This window comes from Myiozetetes cayanensis, unplaced genomic scaffold, assembly GCF_022539395.1.
Source record: "Myiozetetes cayanensis isolate MyiCay16 unplaced genomic scaffold, myiCay2020 scf31, whole genome shotgun sequence".
Classification (NCBI taxonomy): Eukaryota; Metazoa; Chordata; class Aves; order Passeriformes; family Tyrannidae; genus Myiozetetes; species Myiozetetes cayanensis.
The window spans coordinates 4,662,688-4,679,940 of record NW_026087533.1 but is presented as its reverse complement, the minus strand read 5'-3'; the positions used below and the strand labels follow the sequence as shown (position 1 = coordinate 4,679,940).

The 17,253-nt window shown below is 54.5% G+C and overlaps 2 protein-coding genes across 3 annotated transcripts; one reads left to right on the top strand and one right to left on the bottom strand.

Moving 5' to 3' along the window:
- Window positions 1-150: 150 nt before the first annotated feature.
- Window positions 151-4,881, bottom strand: YARS1 (tyrosyl-tRNA synthetase 1). Its single transcript, XM_050326591.1, has 13 exons — window positions 4,804-4,881; window positions 4,295-4,441; window positions 4,023-4,198; window positions 3,794-3,923; window positions 3,471-3,551; window positions 3,047-3,139; window positions 2,729-2,864; window positions 2,483-2,568; window positions 2,046-2,181; window positions 1,589-1,683; window positions 1,283-1,476; window positions 1,023-1,164; window positions 151-862 (listed from the first exon to the last, which is right to left on the bottom strand). Exons 1-13 carry the CDS (start codon window positions 4,858-4,860, stop codon window positions 752-754), a joined length of 1,584 nt encoding a protein of 527 aa, XP_050182548.1. The 5' UTR covers window positions 4,861-4,881; the 3' UTR covers window positions 151-751.
- A 552-nt stretch (window positions 4,882-5,433) lies between these two features.
- On the top strand, window positions 5,434-14,140 carry LOC126645652 (uncharacterized). Of its 2 annotated transcripts, XM_050326329.1 has the most exons (5): window positions 5,434-5,491; window positions 7,047-8,225; window positions 8,409-8,506; window positions 9,207-9,311; window positions 13,436-14,140. In XM_050326329.1, exons 2-5 carry the CDS (start codon window positions 7,167-7,169, stop codon window positions 13,560-13,562), a joined length of 1,389 nt encoding a protein of 462 aa, XP_050182286.1. In that variant the 5' UTR covers window positions 5,434-5,491; window positions 7,047-7,166; the 3' UTR covers window positions 13,563-14,140. The 2 variants fall into 2 exon arrangements, with proteins under 2 accessions (XP_050182286.1, XP_050182287.1); XM_050326330.1 differs by lacking the exon at window positions 5,434-5,491 and having other exon boundaries at window positions 6,247-8,225.
- Window positions 14,141-17,253: the final 3,113 nt, after the last annotated feature.

The window sequence follows — 17,253 nt, the reverse complement described above, 5'->3', positions numbered from 1 at the left end:
GTCACGGCACTGCCACGCGTGGCAGGTCCCTTCTGGATGGTGCTGAGCTCCAAGGTGGGCACAGACCCCCCCCTCGGGCTGGTCCCCAGCACCAGTGCCCACTAAAACTCAGGAGCAGGGCTGGCTGCCAGACAGACAGGCACACCCGTGTGCAGTCGGCTTTTATTTGACATTTTATTGGGTTTATGACAGATGGATCCCGAGTCAGTGTTTAAGGCCCACACCCCCCACAGGCTTGGAACAGACCCACGGGTGCTCCCCGGGCTCCTGGCCAAAGGGCAGCACCAGTGGCCACAGCCCTGGTGGGCTGAGGGCGGAGCAGGAGGTGCCCAGGCAGGGCAGGGGACGGTCCTGCTGGGCTGTCCCAGCCCTGGTAGCAGCAACACAGGTTTGAGAAGCAGCTTTTCCCTTCTGCCCTCACCGCAGCACCCACACATGCCGTCCCACTCGGGACCAGTGGGCAGGGAGTGTAGTCCATGGCACAACCGGGAGCGAGCCCACGGCCCCAGCGTGGAGCTGAAGGCCACGGGGATGAGTCACACAGGTCCCTTAGGTGTGAGGCCACCTCCAGTCCCCAGTGCTGGCCCACAGACGAGGCCCAGGGGGATGTTGGAGGCTGCCAATTCAGTCCCAGAGCCCCCAGGTCCCGCAGGGCTGAGCCCCCAGCTCGGGGCACGGAGGGGGGAGATGGCAGAGACCGAGGTGGCGGCGGGGACCAGGTGGGAGGCACGAGCAGCAACCCTGGCACTTGTTAGCTGATGGTTCCACCCTTGAGGCTTTTACAGGAGACTCTCCCCAGCTTGGTCAGGAAGTTCCTCTGCTTCCACTGCGCGACACAGTCCTCGGAGACACGGAAATCAGCCTGGGAGCAGAGCAGGGAGGAGGGATCAGCAGTGGGGCAGCAGTGCCCGGCTTTGCTGACAGTACCAACCCTGGGCACCGAGGGGCAAACAGCCAATCTGGGCTCACCCAGAGGTGGGGACACCCTAAGCATTGCCCCAGTGCTGCCCCCAGCCCCTCACCTGCAGCTTCTCAAAGACCTTCTTCTTGGGTTTGAGCTCCTCGTCGGGCTCCCCACCCTCGTAGCCCTCCACGTAGACGCGCTCCCCGGCGCAGCACCCGGCCGGGGGGTCCAGGGGCTCCACCTGCCGGGGCTCCCCCACGCTGAAAGACAAAGCAGAGTCACCCCAAGGTGGTCCCCACTTGCCCCTCAGCACCCCAGGGCAGTAGAGGGTGGTCCAGATTGCCCCCTCCCACCGTGGTACCCCCCTCCTTCCCTCACCTGGAGGCACACAGCACCATGCCCTGAGACTCCACTCCCCTCATCTTCTGGGGCTTGAGGTTGCAGAGCAGCACCACGAGCCTGTCCTGCAGCTGCTCCCTGGGGACGAACTGCACCAGGCCGCTGACCACGGTGCGGGGCTCGGCCTCGCCCACGTCGATCCTCTCCACGTACAGGCTGTCTGCGTCGGGGTGCTGCCAGGGGAGGGGCAGGGGTGGGAATGGGGTGGTACAGGAGGGGGCAGACCCTCCCACACCCCCCAAATGTCCATGTGGGGTGGTTACTCCCTCCCCCCCCTCGCTGTACCTTTTCCACGCTGATCACTTTGCCCACGCGGATGTCCAGCCGGGATGGGATCACTTCCTCTGGCTCCGAGTTCTTGGTGCCCTTCTCTCCAGGCTCTGCAGGGCAGAGGGAATGGTCACACCACTCAGCATAAACCCAGGGAGCTGGCCAGGAGCACAGTCACCCCCAAATGCAGATCCTGGGGGGAATTCCCTGCAGGGAATTCCCTGCTTGTCTCTACACCAGGGAGCACAGTCCACCCTCTGCTGTGTTGCCCTCTACAGCACCAGAGCAGCATCTCCAGAGCAGGCAGACAGCCTGGCATTGGCCTTCCTGAACTCTCCCAGTGTTCTCCAGGGCTGTTTCTGAGACTGAAGTTTCAGAACTCCTCTCTGACCTCAGCCCCTGGAGAGACTCTCTCCCACCCAGCCCCACGTGGTCAGGGCCCCGCTTCCCTCAGCTCCCAGCACTTCCTTACTGGCTTTGGATGGGTTGGGATATGCAGCACTGCTCAGCTTCTTCAGCTCTGGGCTGTTGAACTTCTCTCTGATGGGGTCAAGCAGTTTGTTCAGGGCCACCTCCACCGAGTTCTTCAGGTCTCCGGGGTGCACGACCTGTGCGTGACAAACACGGTCCTGCCTGAGGCCCAGGGTGGGAACTGGAGATGAACCCCAACCTTTGGACATCAGAACCCTTCTTCTGGACACTTCTGCTTCCATTTGGGAACAGCTGAGAAGGGTTTAACCTGCTGCTCTGTTCCAGGACAGCTGGTGTCCCCACATCCTTCACCCCTCCTCTCCCGGCTGGGAGCACCCCTGTCAACGGGCCACACTCCACACCTCTTCCCAGTGTGGATCTGCTGCTCCCAGACTGCTCATGGCACAGGGAGAAGGTTCAGCCCCTCCCAGCACTCACCTGCTCAGCAAAGTCCTTCTCCAGGGCCTCGTAGTCCGTGTAGGTTTTGTTCCCTCCCCACTTCTCTTCTCGCAGCACCACAAACTCTGTGATGCACAGATTGTAAGGCTCAGGTTTGCTCAAGGCTCAGATAAAACCACCTGAACTAAGGTGGGGACCACAGGCTGGGGAGGTGGCACTCAGGGGGGACACATTCCTGTCCCCTCCTCCACAGGGAAAACACCCCCAGGCGTGGTGAGCCCTCACCTGACTTGAGGGGGAAGAGGACGTGCTTGATGAAGGAGAGCACACCGTTGTTCTCCACGTTCCCTGGCTCACAGAAAGCCTTCTTCAGCTTCTTCTTCACATCCTCCTTACGGTCCAGGAGATCAATCTTTGAGTCCTGCACCAAGAGATCTCCTCAGCCCAGCCCCTTCACCCAATGTTTTGCCCCAAAGAGAAAACTCACGAGGGAGTCGCTGTGTGAGCTGAGAGGTCACCCTGCCTTGGGGTGCAGCCTCTCCACCCCCTAGTCATCAACCTGCCCCTCTACAGCCCCCTGGCACAGCCAGATCGGGCACCAACCTCCTCTGAGGAGCTCATTTTGCTGCCTGTCAGCCCAGGAACCATCGGGTTCATCAGATGGACACGCTTGGCATAGCCCAGGGAAGGGAGGTACTGGGAAAAGGCAAAGAAAGAGGCAAGTCAGGGACAATGCTCATCCAAAGATCACCTTTCACTCACAATCCCCGCTTGCTCCTGGCTCCAGGTGACTTTGGAATCTGGAATAACAGGACCCAGAGAGCCACTGTGAGCTCCCAGGGCACAGAGAGGCACAGCCAGGGATGAGCAGCCAAACACCAGAGCCCTGCAGAGCAGCAGCACAGAACACTGTGGTGCCAACCAAAACCCCCCACACCCTTCTCCCAGAGGATCAGCGAGTGTCCAAGCCCTCCCTCAGGCCCCAGCACAGCAGAAACCACCCTTCCCACCCACCACCATTCCCAACCTTCTCTGCGAAGGTGAAGATCTTTCTCTGATCGACCCCTCCGAACTGCGCGTCCACCTTGAGATACTCCTCGTCCAGCGCCTGTGGGGACACACAGAGCCCTGAGGCTGGGCCCAAAACGCCTCACTCCAGCTGTGCTGAGGTCCTGCCCGTCCCTCAGCCTCTCCCAGGGCACTCCCACCCTGGGAAAGGACGGGAATGTTCTGGACTGCAACTTTGCGCCGCTGCCGGGTGGGATGCTGGGGTGGAGAACAACGACCTGGCTGCCCAAATCCTCACACCCCTGGCTTTGCCAGCACCTCCCTGGGCAGCCCCTGCCTCACCTGCAGGCCTGGGTAGAGCAAACCACTCAGCAAGGGGTGCTCCACCTGCTTCACCACCTCCGCCCCGGCCTTCTTGGCATCGTGCTGCGTCACCAGCGAGGACAGGCGGTACACGTCCAGCGTGTATTCCCTGCGGGAATGGCACCCCTGAGCCCCCCTGGCACGGGGGCATCTCCTCCCTGGAGGCAGCCCAGGAGCGGGGCAGGGGCGGGAGGAGGCCGGGACTCACTTGCTGAGCTGGTAGTCGGTGCCTCGGACGAACTTGAGCCTGTCCAAGGGCACCCCGATGCTCTCCAGCACGGCCTTGATCACCTGCTCGTAGTAGCGGGTGCGCAGCTCCAGCAGCTCCCAGGGGGCCTTCATGTTGTCCAGGTAAGCGTGGAGGTCGGCAAAGAGGATTGTCACCTGGCACAGAGGGTGGAGGTCGCTGCCAGGAGTCCGGGGAACCATCCCCCTTTCCGTCCCCGGGGTGTGTGGGGTGCCGGTGTGACCCCCCCTCACCTCGCAGCCGGCCTTCAGGAAATCCGCGATCTTGGACATGGGCACGAAATAGGCCACGTGGGGCTTGCCCGTGGTGGCCGTGCCCCAGTAGATCCTCAGCTCGCGCTCCTTCAGGATGGCCAGGAGCTTGTCCTCGCCCAGCACCTCCTGCGGGGATGGGGGGGGACACACAGAACACGCACATCTGGCACAGCTGGGGAGGGCGGGGCAGCCCCGCGGGTGGGCGGGCTGCGCACATCGCGTGTCCCGGGGTGCTGCGCGTTCCAGGGGCTCATCCCCGGCTCTGATCGCCCCGCACCCCTTCCCTGGGCCCCCATCCAGCTCTGATTTCCCCCCGACCCCTCCCACTCCGCATCCGATCCTGCCCCCCGCTCCAGCTGCGGTCTCCCCGAAACCTGGACCCGGTCCTGCCCCGATCCCTCCTCCCCATCCCCTATTCCTGCCCTATTCCCCCCGATCCTGCCCCGATGCCCCCTCCCCGTTCCCCACCCCCCCTCCCCTGCAGGTACCTGCAGGTTCCGCGTGATGAGCTGATACTTCTCCTGCGGGCCGGGCGCGGGCTCCATGGCGGCGGCTGCTGGGGCAGGACAAAGCGTTACCGGAGCCCCCACCACCCCAGGACACCCCAAAACCCCCAAAATCCCCCTTTCCCTCCCCGTCCCCACCGACCTGCCCTGGTTGCATCAGCCCCGCTCGGCGCTCGGCTGGCGATGCCTGGGCGGCACGATGGCCGAGCTGCCGATGGGGAGGTGAAGGGCGGGCGGGAGGGGGCCGCGCTCCGCCAATCAGAGGGCGTTTCGCTCGAGAGGGGTGCCGCTCTCCGCCAATCAGGCGCCGCCTCGCGCGCGCGGGGGGGGCGTGGCCTCAGCGCCGTTAAGATGGCGGCGGGTGAGGGCCGGGCCGCGGCCGCTGCTCGGGGGCCTTTATCATCTTTATCATCTCCTTTATCTCCTTCGTTTGGGGTGGTTTGCCCCTTTCCGCGCCGCTCGGGGAGCGGCCGCTGCTCCCGGCGGGCTGCGAGGAGGAGCAGGAGGGCGTGGGCTCGCCCCCAAAGCCCCGCCTGGGGGCGGTGCCCGTTGAGGCGCCGGTTGGGCGGTGCCCGCTGGGGAAGGGAGGGAGAAGGGAGCGCTCCGTGAGGGGCTGGCGGCGCTGTCAGCGCCTTCGAGAAGGGAAGGCTCCAGGGAGACCTTACTGCAGGTTTTGAAGTGCCTGAAGGGACGCCAGGAGAGGGATTTTGGGCAAGGGATGGAGGGGCAGCACACAGGGAATGGCTTCCCGCTGTCAGAGAGCAGGGATAGATGGGATATTGGGAAGGGATTCCTCCCTATGAGGGTGGGGAGGCCCTGGCACAGGATTGCCCAGAGAAGCTGTGGCTGCTCCTGGATCCCTGGGAGTGTCCAAGGCCAGGTTGGAGCAGCCTGGGATAGTGGGAGATGTCCCTGCCCGTGGCAGGGGCTGGGACTGGATCATCTCTTAAATTCCCATTTCCATGGAGTAAGTCCTTGCACAGCCCCAGAATTCCACACACTGCTGTGGGAATGGCTTGGGAATCATCAGGCACACAAGTTCCCCGAGTGGAGCTTCCAGAGTCCTTCATGTAGGGCTGGTTAATGGAAAATGTCCCTGCCCGTGGCAGGGGGTGGGACTGGATGATCCTCAAGGTCCTTTCCCACCCAAACCACCCCGTGATTCCGTGGTCAGGAGCTGCATTATCGGACTGCCACACCCCATAGGACCAAACCCACGTTTAATTCGGTTTTATTTGTGGTTTTCTCGGAGCACTTGGGTGTAAATTGCAGAGTTGCAGCAGCACTGGGGCTGCTCCTGCTGCCTCCACGTGTTCCTGTGGGGTGTTTTTACACACACAGCTCATTCCCCAGGTGTTTGTTTTTTTCCTACCGCATCATTCTGAAAGTGCCCTGAAATTTTTATTCTTTAGGCAGAATGACAAGAGGAAGCAGCAGAAATTGCCAGGTTTTATCCCTGCAGTTGCACACACACACACCCCCTCCCTTTTTTAAGCAGTAGGTAGTCGAAGCAACAGGAAGACAAAAAGACATTCCTTTAAATCCTTGCTCAAAAAGAGGACAGGAAATACCTTTCCTTAGTCCAAATTCCCCTGCTGGGTGAGAGTCAAGTGCAGGGCTTTCAGGTCCAGAGATTCCCGTTGGGGGAGTCCTCCCTGGGAGGAAAAAACACCATTTGTTTGTGAATGCTTGGAAACCACTGAGTTTTCCGGGAAAGGTTCTTTATCTGGTGATCTTGGGTTGTGATGTGTGTTTTGTGTGAGTGATTAATCCCCTCCTGAGTGTCCCCTCTGCTCCTTTACTCTTCCCTTGCTCGTTTTTTTCCTGACCCTCCCTAAAAATAGACTTTTCCCCGTGTTTATTTGTGTCTTTGCAGGGTGGGCCTTGAGGCACCGGGAGGTTTTATTTAATACCTGAAGTGGGAGCTGGGAGCTGGGGTTGTGAGCTGGGATTCCTGGGCTCTGCTGGGAGTGATTTGCAGCAGTTTTGCAGGAGGTGGCACCGAGGTGTTGGTGACTGGGGGTTTGTGTTGGTCCTGCCTGATAAAACCCCCTGTCAGGGGGATTTGGTGGTTGTTACGTGTCAGGACCCCAAAGAGTCGAGAATAGAGATCAAGGAGTTCAAGCTGTGGTGCCTCAGCCAGTGTTTTCACCTGCCCTGTTATCTCCCAGCACCTTTGGGAAGCAGCTGGGTTCATTTTATTGACGGTGTTGTTTTGCTGGCAGGTTGGAGCCGACTCCTGCTGATTCCTGCTCCGAAGGGGCTGCTCAGAGGGCACCGGGAGCTGACAGAGCTCAGAACAGGCCTCTAGAGCTGGCAGCAGAGATCCAGGCAGCGCCAGCACCATGGCAGACGGTTCCCCTCATCCCCCTCACCCCCCTGGGCTCTGCCTGCGGCGGGAATTCAAACAGGATGCACTTCCCAGGGCCAAGAGGTCGTCGGATTCGGCGGCGCAGCTCCCGGCCCTGCAGTCGGCCAAGAGGGTGTGTGTGCTGAGCCAGGCCTGCAGCACTCCAAAGCCATCAGACAGCCTGCTGCTCCTCTCCCCGGGGTCTCCCTGCTCCCATTTCCTGGATGACAGCGGCCAGGGTGATCTTGCCGCTGATTTCTGTGGGTCGAGGTACGACGACGTGGCCGTTTCGCTGGACACCAGCGGGTGCTTCGACGACGCCGAGCTGGACGACTCCCTGCTGGAACTGTCAGGCAGCGAGAAAGGGAACTCTCCCTTCGATTACACCGAGGAGGAGATCCAGGAAATCTTGGCAGATGACTGCATGGAAGCTGAGCAGCAGCACCTGATTAGCCAAAGCCATCTGAGCCAGAGTGTAAATGAGGAGAGCGGAGAGGCCGAGAGCGGCAGCTGCAGCGGGGCCTCGCTCGGTGAAGATGCCGCGGAGATGGCGGAGGAACCGGAGGAACCTCTGCCCCAGGAGGGTTCCACAGTCAGTTCTGGGTGTTATCCTGGCTTTCTGAGTGGAAGTGCCGGTTTGGGTGGGATCCACCTGCAGCAGGAGCTCGACCTGCAGGATCTCCTGCACCTCGGCCCGTTCTCTGCCGGCCGTTCCGATGAGCCCCCGGAGGGCAATTATCAGGTGGAGGTGGAAAGAGAAGCTCTAGAAGCAATGATAGATGATTGTTTAGGATATGCTACGACTGCTGGTAGCTGCATTCCCGAAGAACCCCTGGAGCCTGAAGGCCAGGAAAGCCTGGCTTTGGATTGCCTGGGAAGAGCCGTGCCCGTGTCTCACCTTGGCCGGAGCGCAGCTGATGAGAGCCCAGCACCTGGGGCTGGAAACCAAGGGCTTCCCAAAGCAACAACGAGGTGGTTTTCAAGGAAACCAGACTCTCCAGAGGATGGTGAAGGGGAATCTCCAGGAGCTGAGCAGCCATCAGGAGACGTTAAAGTAAACTCATCTTAATTCTTGTAGCTAAAATGTTTTTAATTCCATTTCCTTGGGTAATATCCATAGGCACACAAGTGCTGTGTTTGTACAGGGAAGGATTTTTCAGGTGGAGCAAAATGTGATTTTTATGTAACTGTACAAGCAAAATTTGCATGTTAATCCATTTTTTCCTTACCTTTCCAGTTAAGTGACACAACTGTAGTCCAGACTGTGCAGGAAGAGACAACCAGTGGGAAGAAATCTGGCAAGGTTATTATTGCCCCACAGGAGAAGGAGAAAAGGTAATTTCTTAGCAAGTTTCCACTTTGAGAAACACCCAGTTATTTCCCCAACCAGCTTGTTGGTTTGGTGCTGCTGGGTTTTGTCCTTGTCGTTTAATTAGGAGGCACCGAATTAGGGGGGAAAGCACTTAATAATTTACCCTGGAAGAGGGGGATGGTGCAAATGGGAAAGGAGGTGGTGAAGCCGGTTTGGGGCAGTGGTTTGAAGGCAGAACCGGGGATGTTTGTGCTGTTGTGGCTCCTCCCCAAGCGCTTTTCCTGCAGATGGCAGCAGCGGAGCGGATCGGGATGGTTCCTCCTGCTCTCCCCTTCTCCTGGAGGTGCCACTTCAGGTTTTTTTTTCCCTTTAGACCTGCTGCTCTCAGGTGTTTTGTGCATTCCTGTTCCTGGCACGGCCCTGGGTGATGCGAAAGATCTGCTTTTGAGGGCTCTCTGTGGGTTCCTGGCGAGGTAACCAGGGCAGTGACCTGCCAGGTCACTCAGCTGACACTCCTGCTTTGCTCTGGGGTGTTTTATCTTTGCAGCTTTAGTCAAATAAATACCTTTTTTTTTTTTTTTTCAATCACAGAACAGGGCTGCAAGGAGGTCATGCCTTTAACAGTTCTGCAGGGCACTATGTCCTCTCTGTCTTCTGTAACCTAATTTGACAAATAACCTAAAAAAACCCCACCCCACCCTAACACTGTTTATTATTTTAAAGACTGAAACAACGGCCCTGCATGTCAGAAGTGAAAGCTGAGCAAAAGAAACGTTTCCATCCAGAGTGTGCACATCCACATGATGAAAAGTGTCCCCCCTGTGTCAGGTAAACCCTCAGGTGGGATGGGCTGAGGCTGGTGGGGAAGGGATAATTGATATCCTGGCAGGAGGCCTGGCTGGCTGGACTGGTGTTCTTGGGTGGTTTTAATGTGTTTGTTTTCAGAGGGGATTAAAAAGTGCCTGTTGCACTTTGTTCCAGCACTACCACACGCACACAGTTCCTGTGCAGGCATCAGTCTTGCTGCAGGGCTGGTTCAAATGAGCTTCAGAGGTGGGGATACCTGGGAAAAACATTGTAGAGGGAATTTGTGTGTCAGGAATGTTCCCAAAACAGGCCTGTGTTAGCTGGGGAAAGCAGAGCTGAGCTCTGGCTTGGTGTTGGAAGGTAAGTTGGTCTTGTCAATTCACAACTATCCCAGAATCCCTGAGGTTGGAAAAGCCCTCCAAGCCTATGGATCCCCCCCTGTGGAGCCAGGTGAGTGTTTCAGCTGAAGGATGACATCTGATGGGGTAGGCCTGGGATGTTCTGAAGGGCAAAACCTTCTGGTATCTTCTCCAGCCACGGCCTCCCACTGTGGTTATTTTGAGTGTCCACGGGCGCAATAATTGTCATTTCTGGCGAGTGGTAAGGAAGTGACAGCTGTGTGGAGCCTGCACTTACCCAGGCACAGGAGCAGCTGCATAGCCACAGGGCTGCTTCCAGTGCATGAATGCAGCATCAGTGATGCAGAGGGGACGAGGCAGGCGAGGCTAAAGTGGCCTGTTTTCTCTTCCTTCCGAATTAAAAATGCAAGGCATATGTCGCGAGTCCCAGAAAATCAGGCAGGGGCTCTGAGTGAGCGGGGCTGAGGAGTGAAATACAGCTCTGCCTTGCTGGGGAAGAACATTGTCTGGGATGCACACAATTTGATTTTCTTATTAGGGCAAGCCTCTCTTATTTCCAAATAGCTGCAGGCTTGGAATCCTGCCCGACAGACAGCGTGGGCTTCCCCAGTTGTCACAGATAAACCCTCTCAGCGGGCTGGCTGTGCCCTGTGTGCCGATCCCAGGCACCTGGATCTGCAGCCTTGCCTCGTGGATCCTTTGCATGGGAAATGCAGAGCCATCCCAAGAAATCCATGAAGGGAAATCAGCAGGTTTCAGAGCCAGCCAGGGGAAGGTTCCCTTTGGGAAGCAGTAACTAATACATTGCTGCTGCAAATCTTCAGCTCTGTTTTGAGTTGCAAATCTCCTGGCATTTGTCTCAGTGTGATGTTTGCCTTTGCTATCCCATCTTTTATGTAATCTGTCTGTTCTTCCTTGTATCCTGGCTCCTGCTGCTGGGTTGTCTGAGGGAATTCCTGCCTGTCTGCAGCAGAGATTTTTGTCTTCTCCCTCATCTGCACAGTGTCTTGCATTTGCAGGTTCTCCATAAACTTTCACATGTATATCTTAGATATCTACATCTTAGATATGTTATATATATCATATATTCTTCTGTTGGGTGATTGAGTGATGAAAGTCACAGTGAGTGGTTGAAAGAAATCCTTTTCTATTCAGAATAAACTTTTCACATCGAGCCATCTCGAGCGAGTTGGGAGCCTGTGCCTCCTCTCATTCTGGTTTTCTAGATGATATCCAAGCTGAACAGATAAATGTATTTGCAGCTTCCTACAGGGGTTTAAGTGCTGCTGAGGCTGCGTTGTAGGAGCTGTAAAAATGAGATGTGACTCCAACATCTGCTCGGGCGATGGGTGGCTGATAATTGACCACACAAGATTCCTGCCAGCTGCCCATTTTTCAGCGTTTGCACTTCGTTATTGCCCTTTATCCGGCAGTAAATAGAATTATTTCCCTCTTGAGGAGATCCTCCTCAGCAATTCCGGGTCTGTGTCAGCCACTGAAGTAGTGAGGCTCCTAAAACTGTGTTGCTTGGAGCAAAATCATGGACTGGTTGGAAGGGACCTTAAAGATCACCCAGTTCCACCCCCCTGCCATGGGCAGGGACACCTTCCACTGGACCAGGTTGCTCCAAGTGCCATCCTTGTCCCTCAGGTCCCTGGGAAGCTGACCTTTCCCCGGCAGGATTCCATCAGGAGCTCTCCTCGAGGCTTGGTGTGTTTGCTGGAGGTTTATGATGCTTTTAGCAATTCTATCAGGCTTCTTACAACCTGGCAGAAACCTGGTAAATGATTTCCTTGGATCCCTCTTGAATCAAAGGGAGAGGAGGAGGAAATACCTTATAAAGAGTCACAAACCATCTGGTCTTACTGTAATAACAAAGATCAATATCTTTAAAAAGCAGACAGCGTGTTTAAGGTGATGGAAAGGGAGAACAGTGTAAGGGAGCATATGGGGAAACAAATCTGTGAAATACAAATGAACTCTGTGCTTGCAGACTCTGGCTTGAAAGGGTCTGGTCTGTTGATTGATGCTGAGCTGGCTGAGGGAGAAAAAAAAAAAAAAACAACTTAATCTTGAAACAGTTCTTTCCTGCCCAAATTCATTTGGCTCGAACAGAGAGCAGGCAGGGAAGGTGCAGGACTGGGGCTGTGCTGACATGAAGGGAGGAATTACCTTTAGTGGCTGAGCCTGGGAGGGAGATATCACTTCAAAGGACATGAAATCCACCTCCAAACCCTGATTTTCAAGAGGTGTGGGCTGGGGTTTGGACGAGGGGATGGAATAGAAGTTGATAAAGCAGATTTCTAGGAGGTTTATGGTGAGGGGAGTGGGAAGAAATTTCCAGTTCTTAGAGGGTGACAGTCCTGGTCCAGGGGCTTCTCTCACATGGCTTCTGTTTGCAGGGGGGTTTGCAGAGATCATCAGAGCTCCTGGTTTCCAAATGAGTGGAACTTGCCTGAAAGTCTCATGCTGAGTCTGTAGTTTGGTCTCAGCTGCTGTGGAAGGATGAGGGATGTTTGAAACTGAACTTATTTAGGGTGTCACTGTCCCCTTTCCTGGGGTGTAATGGCCAAGAGGACTCTTCCTCTTTGCCTTTTAAGAGCTGTCCTGGAGAACCTCTCTAAACCCCCCATCCCAAACCCGTGGGTTTTCCAAGAACACTTTTTAAAAGTCCCTTCCAGAAGCACCTTTGTTTGTTTTTTTGGGTGAGAAATGTCAGTTTTCCTTTGGGTAAATAAAAGCTGACGCTGCAGTTGCTGAAGGAGGCCTGGAATTGCTCTGGAAGGGAAGGGCAGTGATTCACAGCCCTCACCACGTGACTGATGGAAAACCCTCGGGGTTTTGACTGGCCAAGGACATACAACTCACTGGCAGAGCTGGACTTGAGCAAGGGCAGCATTGCAGGGAAAGGACCTGTTCTGATGGAACACGGGGCATCTTCTCCCCAGCTCTTGGTGTGACCAGACTGCCTTGGCTTCAGACCTTCTGCTCACTGCCTGTTCTTGCTGCAGAAATAAAAGCTCTCTGTGCTGTGGATGTGCCAACCCTGTGCCAGGCAGATGTTCCTGGTTTTTCAGGAGTGACCCCCCCCCTCGCCCCGTGGTTCTCAGTGCTCCTTCAGATTTTATTTTCCTTTGCAAACCAGGTGGTTGATAAATTGTATTTCCTGAGTTGTGCTCGTCCCTGTGCACAAAGAAGAAAAGAAGAGGTGACAGAGTTGGCTTTCTAACTTATCTTTTCCGAAGTGCAGAAGGGGCAAAGCAGCCTCTAATGACGTGACAAAGCTTTGTCAAAGCACTCTGAGGCCTGCAGATAACCAAGCTCATTGAGGTAATTTGTTTGTTTGGGTTTTTTTTTAACCTTGCTTTTCTGAGGCTGCTTGCAGTTCTGTGGGGGTTTGCCTTGCTGCTTCAGAATGTGCAAATGAGAGGATTTAACAGCACTTTGGGAGGAAAATTGGCTCCTTGTTTGAAGTGCCTGTTAGTGGAGCCTTCAGCCTTTGTGGTGGGCCAGGGAGAAGGAGCTTTGCAAAGAGGGCGATAGAGCACAAAGCAGAGTCCCTGAAAGGACAGGCTTTAAACTCCTAAAATATAAACTTCTTCCTTTCCAAGGTGCCTTCTTAGAACGTGCTTTTCTTTTTTCAAAACCTCCTAAGAGGAAAATTAGGTACCATTTGCAAACCCTAAGGAAATGGAGGTGGTTTTTTTTTCAGTGAAGATGCTGTTCCAGCCTCTCATAGCAATGCTTCTCTTGTGTTTGTTTTAACTATTTGACTTCCTTTTGCAGAAATTACCCAAGGGCCAACAAGAAACCTACCCAGAGGTACAGCCATGCCCACTGGGTGAGCAAGAACTTGGCCAAACTCCACGATTTCCAGAGCATTCCCGACCACTTCCAGTGTAACCCCGTTTGATTTTTTCCGCTGTGTTCTGCCTTTAGGAGTTGATAACTGGTTTGGTTTTTAAGTGGTTTGTACTGGGACAAGTTGTCTTCTGATCTGCTTTTGAAAAGGCCAGTGGGAGTTTCCTCTGTTTGGGACAGGTTTGGAGATGAAGTTTAAACCTGGTCTGTTTGGTTTGTTGTTTTTTTTTTTGTGGGCAGCTTTTATGCCTTGCACCCTTGGGACTGCAACCAACCTCCTCACAGGTCACATTGGGGGTTGTTGGATCGTTGCACTGCTGGAAACTGGAAAAATGGGCTTTGAAGTGGGGGAAAAACTTGATCTAAAGCTTGGCATCGAATCTCCTGCAGCGATTGGGATCCCTTTGGGGAACAGAAAGGTTTAGAACTGGGAGAAGCAGCTGTGGCTGCTGTTCTGTTGGACAAAGCTCTGTGTGTGTGTTCCGAGCTCGGGAGAAGCTGCTGATGTCACTGCTGGCTTCTCTTGTTCTCTTGTTGTTTTTGTCCCTGAAAAGTTTGCCTTTTTTTGATTGTTTTGACTTGTTTTCCTTTGTGACTTCTCTTGTTAAAATATTTAACGAGATCTGCGCTCGAGTTTATAAATATTTTGTACCTGTTAAGTGTAGTTTTCTTTTTTTCCCCCTGTGTTACTGGGGCCTTTATTTCCCTTGCACTTGCCTTCCTGGGCTGCCCAGAGGAGTGTGACCTTGTGTTCCCTGGTGTGACACAATCCTGATCTCTGTGCTGCCTCCATTTCCTTCTCTAACAGAGCATAAAACCTCCAAATTATTTGCAGTTGGAGAGGTTGATCTTCAAAATGCTCTTCCCAGGGGTGTCAGCAGGACCTTATGAACGCCTTTAGGTGTTTATGGGGTGGGGGGTGGAATTTGGAGAGCAAATTAGGTTCATTCTTGTAGAGAATCATATTTTCATTATAGTAATTTGATCTGGTTTGGAGGTGCTTTTGGTTAATATGATTTTAACAGAGATAAAATTTAAGCTGATGTTTTCAGCGTCCTGGGTCATGTATTTTGTTCTTTTTGCCCTTCTGGAGCAGGACAGGAGGAGGTGGCTTGGAAAAGCAGGGAAAGTTTCTCACTGTCCCAGATGTGCAGTGACTGAGACGCAGAGAATGGAAAGTAATTTGTGCAGAGGATAAAGCAGGGGAGCAGGAGCAGAGCCTGGCACTGCCTGCCTGCACTGACTCCCAGATAACTCAGTGAGGGAGGAATCCATCCACACCACTTTTGGGGTGGGTTGCACAGCTGTGGGTGGTGCATGGCCGGTGTCAGGGCTTCGTGTCAGGAATTCTCCAGCAAATATCACGTTATTGATGCCCCCAGAGCCTCTTGGGGCGACTTTTACCTCTGTAAATGTTGTCCTCAGAGAACCTTTCATGGGAAGAGGAGGGCAGTTTCACCTGCTGTCCAGGTCACAGAATTCCAGAATGGTTTGGGTTGGAAGGGACCTTAAGGCTCATCTCATTCCATCCCCTGCCGTGGGCAGGGACACCTTCCACCAGCCCAGGGTGCTCCAAGCTGGCCTTGGACACTCCCAGGGATGGGGCAGCCACAGCTTCTGTGGGCAAAGCTGTGCCAGGGCCTGCCCACCCTCCTGGGGAGGAATTTCTTCAACCTCCTCCTGACAGAGTTTGGTGTCTGTGGCTCAGAGCATCTTCCCTGTGCTGGGCACCTCTGGCACAGGCAGGTGCCTCCTCCTGAGGTGTTTGTGAACGTGAAACCCTCACGTGGGTGGATGAGCACTGCCAGCTCTGCTCTCTGAGAGGGGTTGAGGCTTTGCTGCTGAAAATTTCCCTCTTTGACACTGCAAGTGATTCATATCTGCTGAATGGTGGAGACACTGCAGGGGGAGGGAGGGACTGTGGATTAAACCCTCGGTGGAAGGACGTGCTGTGTGTTTGCTTGAGTGCAGCCAAGGGCTGTGTTGATGATTTTTTGTGTTTTGTTGGGGTTTTTTTTGCTGTAGTAGAATCCAGTGCCATCAGTAAAGACTGCAAGGAACTGCTTTGTGCAGGCCCTGCGTGAGCTCTGAGATGAAATGCCTCACAATTAAAAATTTAATAGCATTCATCGACGTGTTGCAGGCAGCCAACAGCAGCTGGAGGACAATGGGACTGAAATTAAACTACTGTGTGGGGTTTTTTTCTGCCTTCCTCTCCAAAACTAACCAGCTCTTCCCTCCTTTTGTGCTGTAAGGGGGAAGAAATTATGTCCTGAAATGTAATAATATTCTCCCTTTGGTTGAGAGGATTTCCAGGTGCATCCTCTGCTGAACAGGTCTGGGTGATATAAATAGGCTTTATTTAAGCAGTCGGTGGCACTAAATGTGGGGGGTTTTGTCAGCTAAAAAGGACAAAGTGTCAAATGGCATCGTGGGGCTCTGTCATTACTGCCACTCGATGGTTTTGGATCCAGATCCCAAGGAAAAAAGATGGCTTTTCTGGCTGCCAACTTCGCTGCCTCCATCTGGGATCCGAAATTCAAGCTGTGTCTTCCCTGGCTCTGTCACTAATAATAAAGATTCCTCATTTTGGAGCTCACTTAAACAGAATTGATGCTGATGCAGGAGCTGAGAGAGAGAACCCAGCTCCCTTTTCCTCCAGACGTGTGGGCTGAAGCTCCAGCGAGGAGGAACATCCTCGTTTTAATCCACCGGGTCATCAGACGATTTAACAGGCACCAGATTTGTGGAGGAAACAGCAGATATTTTAGCAGAACAAGCGTGTTGATCGCGCAGCTTTTTGTTAAGGAGCGCTGGGAAGCTGCTGGAATGTGGTCAGCTCGGCGCTGATGGCTCATTATGCGTCGTTAGGAAGCGTTTCTGCAAATCTGGGGGAAATTACGGTCGGTGTGGAGCATATGGTGCGATGTTCAGCTCCCTCCTCGGGAAGCCAGGCTGACTGCTGGGTCAAAGAGGTGCCGTAGTTTTTATCGGGGGGAATGGATGTGCAGCTGCGACACTGGGTGACCTTTGATGTCTTTGGCAAGCGCTGGCATCAGCAGCCTGTTCCTCCCCGTTCAGATCTCCTCCAGAAAGTCATTACCGGCTGAGATTGTGCTAACACTTTCCGCCGTGTAGGTGTTTCCTCCTCGGTTGCTGTTGAACTGTCAAGGGATAAAATGCCTAATGTTCTCATTTTCCCTTGGAGGAGAGAGCCCAGAGCTTGTGCTGGTGCCTTGTGGCAGCGAGGGAGGTGTGAGAAGTGGCTGGTGCCGTGTTGTGAGCTGGAAGGACGCGCTGTGCAGGATTTGTTTGCTCCACACTTCCTCCCGCGGCTCCGCTTCCCTCGACTCGTGGGGGAGGAATAGATCGGCTAAATTGTACTTGTAGGCATAATATTACAGTGCTTGGAAGGAGGGGAAGGAGGCAAAGTGGTGCTTAACTTTAAACACGCCCCGAGTGTGCTGGCAAAGGGTTCTGTTTTGGAGCTTCTTGCTCCTGTTGTGCCCTCGGTCTCTGCTCTGTTGGTTCTTGGAAATCAACAGGATTAATCCCCAGGGGCTGCTGGGGGGCTGCTTCCCTTTGCTTTTAGAGATCAGCAGGGAACCAGCACTTGCAGGGCTCTCTGGGCTCCCTGTCATGCCAGCCCACTCCCACGTGCTGCTTTTTGGTATTTATTGAAACCTCCTTTTTTTTCCAGCTCCTGCTCCAACAATGAGTCAAAATCAGCAGTCGGGGAGAAA